The 11,087-nt window shown below is 33.0% G+C and overlaps 1 protein-coding gene across 1 annotated transcript in view; it reads right to left on the minus strand.

Moving 5' to 3' along the window:
- The window catches only part of PCDH11X (protocadherin 11 X-linked), an 820,557-nt gene that overhangs the window by 761,491 nt on the left and 47,979 nt on the right, over positions 1–11,087 (minus strand). The window contains exon 4 of the mRNA XM_011937280.1: positions 3,398–3,981. Coding sequence (XP_011792670.1) covers positions 3,398–3,981 — 584 coding nt within the window. The remainder of the gene's footprint in view (positions 1–3,397; positions 3,982–11,087) is intronic.

Consider the following 11,087-nt stretch of genomic DNA (forward strand, 5'->3'; position numbering starts at 1 on the left):
GAGACAGGGTGTCACTATATTGGCCAGGCTGGTCTCGAACTCCTGACCTCAAGTAACCCACCCACCTCAGCCTCCCAAAGTGCTGGGATTACAGGTATAAGCCACTGCACCCAGCCCTTTTTCTTTCTTTCACTCTTCTCCTTTTGTATCATGAATCTGCAGTGATCCTGCTCTGAAGGTTATCTATCCATCTACAATCTGTCTGTTGATTAGGAGTCGGGAACTGCACTCTGGTTCCTACCTCTATCATTTACCAGTCACATGATGATAAGCATAATACGTTATCACCCTGAAACTCATTTTCCAAATATTTAAAATGTGAAATAATACTTTCCCTGTTTGTGCCAAGGTATACTGAAACTCATAAAAAGGTAAGCTAAATTAATATATGTATATATTAGTTTTAGAAATAAATATTCTAAGTCTTATGAAATTTTGTGCTACATACATTTTAAACATTTAATAAATATTTTCTGCCAATGCCCTTAATTTCAGTTAATTAATATCAAATAGTCAATAGTAGGACCCCTTCCTGTATAAATTGACCTATTTAAATATTTAAATTGACCTTTTTTCCTAGAATTTTTCTCTATATTCCTCCCTTCTCTCCCTTTGCTATTTGGACTATTCAAATACATTTTATATTAGCCTAGTTAGGATAAACTGTGATTTTGCTATTCTTGTCTATTCAACAAAAGTAGAGCAAATTAATATTAATTAAATTATCATCCTATTCCGCAGGACAAAGGGTCTTTTAAAAGAAATTATTATGGTTGGCCTACTTATTTCACATTGTAAAATTTACGAAAGTTTACGGATGAATCAAAACATGCTTCTTTTCTCTCTTTTTCTTTAACTCTCCTTTCCCATAGCATATATGCCACTTTCAAGACAGGGCCTTTTTGCAAGTCAAGGTGCATTCAGTAAAAGTCACCCATGTCATGGCCCTCTGCATGCCTGGAGCTATGCTTTGTGTTCCATTCTCATTATTTTTAACAAGCAGTCAAAACAGTGTTTGTCCAGGGGGCCATACAAATGCCCCAGTACTTTAGGCACATCATATAGTTACTTTAGGCTTATCACACGTTCTAAAACAGAAAGAGATTTTAGAGCATTTCTAAGACTCATCTAAGAACCTGTAGTGAGACTTTTTGTCATTTGCTGACAATCTTTCAAAGAATGTCAAATAAAAGCACATTTTAACAAAGCTAAAATTATGCCAGCAGGCTTATTTGTTTTATCTGAATTAGTTAAGCAGCTTTCAAGACAAATCAGAAATTTCTTGGAAGTTCGTTAAGCTTCCCTAAGGGAGACAAGACAAAATTATTCCTTGAATAAACCCCTACATTGTAAAACAACACATTTGTCAAGATGGTCAGTTGAAGAGACCCTATTGCTAATATCCGATTTAAACTTGGTAAGGTCTCATTTTGATTTTACCTATTAATTTTTATTGTCCAAATAAACTTTTTATTTGTTTAGGCTGTGCTGTGCAATATGATAGCCACTAACCATATGTGGCTATTAAAATTAAAATTGAATTAATTAAGCATTTAGTTCCTCAGTAGCAATAGCTACTAAGTACTTTCAAGGACTATAGCCATGTGTCACTAGTGGCTACTGTGTTGTATCACAGATTATAAAACCACCGTCCTTGCAGAAATTTCTGTTGTGGAGTGTTGCTTTAGAGAGAGACTATCCACTCCGCTACTCAATTTATTATTTCAAGTGATAAGCCTCACAGTTCCATAAGTAGTTAAGTGTTTTAAAGCAGCTTCAAAAATCTTCTATACAGGTATATCTACTCCATACTAAGTGCTTATTTTTCCCAATTCTGCCCCTGTGATAATTATCATCCCCATATTATGACTGAAGAAATTAAAGGTCAAAAAGATTAAGCTGAAAGTAGCATGTCTGGTAAGAGGTAAGCACAAAACTGTGATCCATATCTGTCTGACTCCTGAATATTTTTCCATTTCATCAGATAAGGAGATGTCATTACAGGAACTTCACCCCAAAGTGCTCATTTAAAAATCATCTAATTTTTAGTTTTTTTCAGGAACCTCCAAACTGTTCTCCATAGTGGTTGTACTAATTTACATTCCCGCCAATAGCATACAAGGGTTCCCTTCTTTCCAAATCCTTCTCTTTCTGTTTTCACTTCATATACTCAAACATATTTGCATTTCAGTGAAATTTGCTCAAGAGGTCTGTAGCCTCCCATTTCTGAATGGATTTACAAACAAATATATCTTTACAATACATCAGCATCAGTTGAGCAATTTTCCCACATTATATATCCTCTAGGTCAAAACCTTCAGATGATATATATCAGAATGTCTTATTTATATGTTTTGGGGCATATTTTTAACACTAGTTATTATGTAATCAATGTAGTTTGGCAGAATATTTATAAAAGTATGAAAATCCCCTGAACAGATCTATGTGAAACATGTACATTTGTTATTTCATTAACATATATTTTCCAAGATCATTCAAGTGCATTGTACTATTTCACATACCCCAATTTGAGTTATCTATTACTCTTTATATCATATAAGTAATTAAAAAGAATTGATCATTAACTTGATAAATGTGGCCCCTCTGCACATATTTTGAAGAATATCAAATATTCAATCTGTTCTTCTCTCTACCTTCTCCATCCTAAGACCTAAATCAAGCCAGGATAGGTTATTCAAATCAACTGATTGAATATTTTTTGTTAAAAGGCTTACTTACCCTTTACAACAAATGAACACTCTGTTTTCAAATAATAGTTAAAAAAATGAAAATATTTAACATTAACAGAACATTGACTAAAATTTAATCTCAATTTGATGATTCAGGATATGCTAAAGACCTTGCCTTGCCTTGAAATCCTCATGAAAAATATTTATCTATATATGTTCAGAAATGCTAGTAATAAATTAAATTGTTCTAGTCACTTGTCAAGTAGATTTATTTGGCACCATATCGAATGGCAAGATAAAAGTTTTGTATCTAAAGTAATCACTAGGAAAAATTGATGGTCAGATTTCTGGATTCATTCTTAATGATTTGCTTATGTCAAGTTTTTGGCAGAAGCATGACTGGACAGATTAAAAGAATGAAGCTGGGCAAACTACTGATTTGTAAGTAGCAGGGCTGACCTCCTTGTCTGATCCCTTTATAGATTAATGGAAACACAACTGTTTGACAATGAATATACATACCATGAAAATTCATAATCCTCATGTAATTGCAAAAACTGCATTGATGAATTTTCTCCACTATGCTTTAAATTACATAAATTTTGAAAAATTGGGGTGATGGCTTACTCAAAATTTGAAATACATTAATACTTTATTCTACTCTTTAAAAAATGAGACATCTTTAACAAAGTGTTTTTAAAACGCACCTTAATTAGTTCGTAGTTTTGAACTCCGTTTATTCCTACGTCAGGATCAATGGCCGCTGGGAGAGTATATTTAGAGTTTATAGCCGAGTTCTCTGGAATTGATATGTTGATAACTGTTGTTGGGAACAATGGTGCATTATCATTTATATCTTCTATCAGAAAACGTATCTTAACGAGTCTAAATATTTCATCCGGCAAAATGGCAACCTCCACTTCATAAAAGCAATGCTCATCCGTTGGGATACCAGCACATAATTTCTCACGATCAATGCGAGCACCAGTAGTGAAGATCTCACCAGTACCCTCTTCAATTCGAATCAGTGGCACATCTCCGGTCTTGTACACTAGCTTGAACTGCATAGCAGATGTCAAGGACTTGTTTGGAATCAGCGACAAGTTAAGGTCTTTCAACAAGTCGCCTATTAGGACGTTTTCTGGCATTTCTTCTCGGACGGTGTAGTTCTTCTCCTGGGCGCCAGAGTGGAACACCACGCATGCTAGGAGGACCGCGAATATGTACGTCCCGGACAACAAGTCCATACCAAGCACACTTGTTACAGTTCGTTGTGTTAGCCCGCACAACACTGACCAAAAGGAGAAAGAGAAGAGGGAGAAGAAATTATTAAGAAGTCAACCCTAAACATGCATGTTAACAAAAGCTGTTTTAAATTAAAATCATTAAATGAGATGTTAGCATAATTGAGACTCTGTTAATTAGTGATAAATTTGTTTTGAATCAAATATTATGAATTTGTACAGTAAGAATAAAGATAAATGAAATAAGATAGCTAAAGTATAAAAAATGACACAGAATACCTATAAAAGTGTCCACCATTGATAAATATATAAAAGATAATACTTTAATATACCAAGATAGTTAGAGAATATAAACAATTAAAATATTTAATTCAACAGTTAAGGGAAAATAACAGGTATTTGTTACAAATCACAAAATATAATCTTTATTCTTTGTTATAATATGGGTTTAAAATGCAATTATTCTCTTGGCAATGAATAATTTATACAATAGTCCATTTCTTCAGCTCTGGGCATCAAAGTGAACAAAAATTGATCTGGATAAAAGGAGACAAATAATCATTATAAAGGAGAGACTAAGAAAGTTTGATTTGAAGAAGAGAAGTTTGGGAAAGGAGAGGGGTTGATGTGACAAATGCCTAAACATGGTAACAATTATAATGTGAAAAGGGAATTAGAGGTTTTTTCTTTGGATAAGAAAACAAGAATAGCTATTAATATAAAGTACAGGTAAGCGACTTTCAGATTGACATAACTGCTTATTAAAGGATTCTGAAAAAAGAAAATGTTTCAGGATATTTCAGGAGTGTATTCCATATCTTTGGAGGTACTGCACCACCAGATTAGATCTATTATATTTGCTTTAGATATATAGATATGGTAGATGACGTCCAAACATTCAATGGGAGAGTTAGACTAGAAGACATCCCAACCCTGAGAATTTACGTTTATAGAACACAGAAGGTAGTTCATATAAAAATGGGTTTTCACATCTACAGACTAACAGGAATTACACAACTTCAAGGAAGAGCTTGAGTAGGGCTTGAAAATAAGAAAGGCATTTAAAAACAGTACCAAGTTGAAAGTGAGTCAAAAATCAATCTCTCTTGCTACTTCTCCCTATCATTTTTCACTCACTGAAAGCTTTAAAATTATTTCAGTTCTTCAACTCTTCTGACAAAATTCAATGAGGAATTTTGATTTTCTTAAAATCTGCAAATTTTTTCTTCAGTTTCCTTTCGTAATTCTCAATTCTTATTCTCTATTTTATTTAATATATTCTCAAGTTTATATATTAAATATCTTTTAATCTCTAGTATAATTAAACATTCTAATGTACTTCTTCTGGATGGTATTTGTAAATGATATATAAACAGAATTAAATTTGTATCACACTGACCTAAAGCCTATCAGATGTTATACTTTTATAACTAAATGAAACTTAATCCAACTATTAAGGTATTTAGCAGTTTTGAAAACTCAGTGGTCAGATGATTACTTAAAATTCCATTCCAGAAATGTATTAATGCATATATGCATCCAATTAAGGAATTTCTCAATATTTATTGGTATTTGATAACATCAACAAATTTTAGTAATTGTTCTAAAAATAGGAGGACTACAGGATATAAATAACTTGTTATGGATATTGTGCTCTGATTATGCCAAGCAACATGTTACATGAAATAACTGTCCCATTGCATAGCTGCGCATCTGCATTTTTAAAAATATGTATATGCCAGTGTTGGAAGACACAAAATTGGTAAAAAAGAAATCTTCCTATTTATAATCAATAATCAAATAAATGCATCTGTTGCAACAATTGAGATAGTTTGGATCGGGAGTAGACTTTAAACATCTCATTAATTTTTATCACAAAATTTAAAAATATATGTTATGAATCCAACGACTTTCCTGTGTTGAGCATTTGGTATCATATATAAAATATGTGAGTAATGCTAGAGCTGAAGACATTCTTTATCCTAGTAAACAACACAAAAACACTGTTGCCTGTGGTATAGTATTTTTAGCATCATTTGTACAATGATGTGCATTGGGATTACATAATATAAAAACTTGCTCAAAATTCAGTCTTGGGAATTTTTGGCTTTATACTCTGTTATGAAGGTGAGATTAAAAATACCCCATTGATACTATCAGCTAATATGCACACATATATGTGTTCTATATGCTGTGAATCTAGTATATATAAGAAGTTCTGGATGTTTATGTGATTTTATAAATGTCATGCAAACATAAGCAGAAATAAAAATGGGGCAGTGACAATTGGAATTAAAACTATAGCTCTGTTCTTATCTTACCCTTAGGTATTACACATTATTACAACTGGCAGAAGAATACTACAGACTGTTTTTAAAAACATTGCAGGATATTCTCACTTATAAGTGGGAGTTAAATGATGAGAACTCATGGACATATACAGGGGAACAACACACACTGGGGCCTACTGGAGGCTGGAAGATGGGAGGAGGGAGAGGATCCGAAAAAATAACTAATGGGTACTAGGCTTAATACCTGGGTAATGAAATAATCTTTACAACAAACCCACATGACACAAGTTTACTTATATAAACCTGCAAATGTACCCCTGAACTCAGAATAAAAGTTAAATTTAAAAAAATAAGATAAAACAACCTTGAATTCCGGTATACCAACCCTCCAAAAAAAAAAAAAAGAAAAGAAAAGAAAAACAAAATAAAGAAATAAAAGCATTGTATGCATGCTGCAATATTTCTACACAACAGAAACAATTAATAGAGCAATCTAGTTCCAAGAAGTCACCCTCTCCCAATCCATTCTAAATCTGTTCTACTCTATTTTTTATTTATTTATTTTTTATTATACTTTAAGTTCTAGGGTACATGTGCACAACGTGCATGTTTGTTACATATGTATACATGGGCCATGTTGGTATGCTGCACCCATTAACTCGTCACTTACGTTGGGTATATCTCCTAATGCTATCCCTCCCCCGATCCCCACCCCATGACAGGCCCCGGTGTGTGATGTTCCCCGCCCTGTGTCCAAGTGTTCTCATTGTTCAATTCCCACCTAGGAGTGACAACATGTGGTGTTTGGTTTTCTGTCCTTGCGATAGTTTGCTCAGAATGATGGTTTCCAGTTTCATCCATGTCCTTACAAAGGACATGAACTCATGCTTTTTTATGGCTGCGCAGTATTCCATGGTGTATATGTGCCACATTTTCTTAATCCAGTCTATCATTGATGTGTCCATTGGTTCCAAGTCTTTGCTATTGTGAATAGTGCCACAATAAACATACGTGTGTGTGTCTTTATAGCAGCATGATTTATAATCCTTTGGGTATATACCTAGTAATGGGATGACTGGTTCAAATGGTATTTCTAGTTCTAGATCCTTGAGGAATTGCCACACTGTCTTCCACAATACCATCATCATAAAAAACATTTTAAAATGTGTTTCATAACTGGAAATTCATTCAGTGGTTTTAAAAATGGGGAAGAAATTTTGAGGAAAAACTACCATTTCTAAAGCTTAAGTGAACATATATGTTGCCAACCTAGAAGGAATATTCACCCTCTAGTTAATAGAGTTTGAGATGAAATGAATTCATGGAGGTTTAGTCACTCATTCAACAAATACTTATTAAGCAATTTTTTATGTCAAGCACAGTTCTAGACATTGAAAGTACATGAGTGAACAAAACAGTTTATATTTGATAATATATTCTAGTATGTCTTTAATTCAGTGTTCAAATACTGTATAATGAACTCATCTCTGCTTCTACCAGGATATGAACATGCATGTTTAAGTAACATCAGTCTCCAGATTTTGATTTCAACCCTCACATTTACCACTTGAAACTTTATTATATTTAAAATTAAGAGTTTTCTTTGAAAATGTTGAGCTTAATTCTTTGAATGAACAGTACAGAAATTTAGCTACTAAATATGGATATAAATAATCACTGCTTAGTCTTATGGAAGCATGGTACATTTAACTTAGATATCCAGGGAAAATATGCCTACATACATATCTCAACATATATAAATTACATTCTAACTTTTCTGTCTCTCATGAAAAATGTGACTAGATAACCTTAAATTTCTTTACCCTTCTCCTACAACCCACTCCTACTATAGATTAATGTTAGTTTGGAAACTGATAAAGGAAACAACACAAAAGAAGACAAAGAACTAACATTTTTGACAAATTCCAGCAGTACCCATGCTATTTAAGTGATGCCCTTTATCAGCAAGACACCATGGTTGGGTAAGCAATAGTTGTATTTAGAGGGACACAACAATGACAATTAGAGAAAGCAAAAGCAGAAATAAAATAAGCATCTCTGAAAATTTAGAGATATATAAAGCAAAAATGGAAGTTCATTTTATTATCTCTGAGTAGGTAAGGGAGCTATGCATCTACTATATGCAATTCTAGAAATTTCAAACCACACCACACAATTAATGTTCAAATGCTTTGTCAGAAGAATTTCAAGGCATAATTTCCTTGATTTTTTAAAAACTTTTTCTTCATTATAGTGCTGGTTTTATTTGTAATATATTTAAATGAATTCTATGTGAATGACTGGATTATGTGCTACAACAAATACATGAGTGAATGGTTTATATGCTACAATTTTTGTACAATTTCTACAGTAGTACAAATTTAAGTACTACATGAAGATAAGAAATATCTGTATGCTGCCCATTAGCCTAACTCCACTTAGATCTCATCATTCCAATTATTTCAGTGTTTCATGAAGTCAAAAATACACCATTTAACAGCCATAATATATTAGGTAGTCACTAGTGTGTTCTTGGTCTCACATACAAGCAAAGCTTCTTTCACAGCCTGGGTAAACAATAAGGTAGTTCTTGAGGTTGACAGGAATCTAGAATATTGCAAGAAAAGTAACCACATTGGGAGAAAGACAAATTGGAGCAACTGATAACCTAATATTTTCAGAGGAACTGACCACAGCAAGCAAAGGGGGACAAGGGCATTGGCCGTCCAAATTTCTATAACTATTTCCTCTGTATTCTGAAACTTGAGATGTCAAAATAAAAAATTTAATAAGGCACACTAATTATATACGACTGGTTCATTAAATTTTATTCCATAAAGAGCTTGCTTATTGTACTTATTGCACATGTCTAATTTTTCACATTCGGTCTAATCTTCTCTGAGAAAGTGTATTCCATCAATGCTGCTTCCTTCTCCAAATTGTTTATTGTTTGCTGATTCATTCTAGCATTCCAACAACAGGTAGTGCGGTGTTCTCTAACAGGGTTTCAATATCTGATAACAATCAAGCTCAAATAGCACTTATAAGACAAATTCTAAAGGTTGCTCTTCTATATTAATTTTTCTGGATTTTTGATACATGATTTAGGGAACATTTGAAACATGGCTTTACAGAACAATCAAGCAAGAGACACATTCTTTATGCCAAAAATATGTTTGTCTATCATCACACATTATTCTATTGCCTCAGGGTGAATGTAATATTGCTTGTTTCAGTATCTAATAATTATTTTACTATACTTTGTCAATAAGTACCAGATTATCATAATAAATAAGTCCTAAATTCATCGAAGTTCAAAAGATAATTTCCATTTTGTGTAGTATTTTAATTGCTCTATGTGATTTCAAATCAGTTATTTCATTTAATCTATGTAACTATGTGATATATATATAAATATCTGTAGGCATTGCTTTATATATTAAATTTTTTTATCAAATAGGCATTAATTTCACATTCTGTAAATTCTCTAGATAATCACACTTTAAGAAGGTAACCAAAGGTCCCTCACATGTGCAAAAGAAAAGAGAAAGAAACAGAACGTGATGGGCTTGGAATCTATTATTCATGGGTGAAATTATGTAGGCAGCATAGCATCACAAAATTAAAGAGATCAAGGGGTATGGAGAGGTGATGTTCAATAATGGAGGGTTCGGGCATGATAATTTTAGTCATTTGTTAACAAATGCGGTTTCTTCATATATATATATATAATGTGTGTGTGTGTGTGTAATATATATATATTTGTGTCTTCACCAGGTATTTGTTGAAAAGCCTATTCTGAGTTTTATATATAAGGATAAGTAATACTTCTATTAGTCACTATTCCATGAATTAATAAAACAGTACAGGAAAACAGGTAGCAATATATCTATCATATTAGTGTTTAAATTATCTATGTAGAAAGACCAATTAATATTTTACTGTTGATTGCTCACCTCCCCAAACTTCAGTACTAATTGCAATATCTGCACACAGCACTTTATCAGATTACTCCCCTATATATGATGCATGTTCTAGAATGACTTTACTTTTTGTTTGTGTTGGGTTCTAATTCATCAAAATTTAAATGCAGTAAAATCAATAGTAGAAAGCAAATGAGATATAGCACCAGAATCTTGGAAATGATGGCTAAAAACAATGTCCAAGCTGATGGTCTGTAAAACAAATCAAGGTAAGATATTAGTTATCAACAAATGAATTATATCCATCACTCAATTGTTCCAAGGAACAGATAAATGACTTTCATGTTTAATAGTTGCATTCATTCACCCTGTGAGACAATGAAGCTCTTCCTATTAAGATGACTTTGGAGTTGCACAATCCATAATCAGTAACTACCCATCCTAGAACACTAAGCAAAAATGACATAGCAAACTTAAAACCAATCTTACGACTTGGTTTATCAACTGCCTAATAACAGATGCCTCAGCCTAAAGGTTCAACAATATTCCTTCTCCTTTCAGTTCTCACTTTTTTACACATATTTTAATATTATTTCTGTGATTTTTGTTTGGTGTCACCTCAAAACCAAAAAAATGGATAATCAATTAAAAGTGATAACATTAATTAATAAATGAATAGAAAAACAACTGAACCATAGATGTGACACACACAAGCCACATTTTGAATCTTCAGTTGTGATACACATAAATTAGAGTAGAAAAAATGATAAAGAATTCTGCCTTTTAAAATGGAAGTTGCAGGGGACAGAGCAAGATGGCCGAATAGGAACAGCTCCAGTCTCCAACTCCCAGCGCGAGCGACACAGAAGACTGGTGATTTCTGCATTTTCAACTGAGGTACTGGGGTCATCTCACTAGGGAGTGCCAGACAATCGGTGC

The sequence above is a fragment of the Colobus angolensis genome, unplaced genomic scaffold (genome assembly GCF_000951035.1).
Source record: "Colobus angolensis palliatus isolate OR3802 unplaced genomic scaffold, Cang.pa_1.0 Scaffold161, whole genome shotgun sequence".
Lineage (NCBI taxonomy): Eukaryota > Metazoa > Chordata > Mammalia > Primates > Cercopithecidae > Colobus > Colobus angolensis.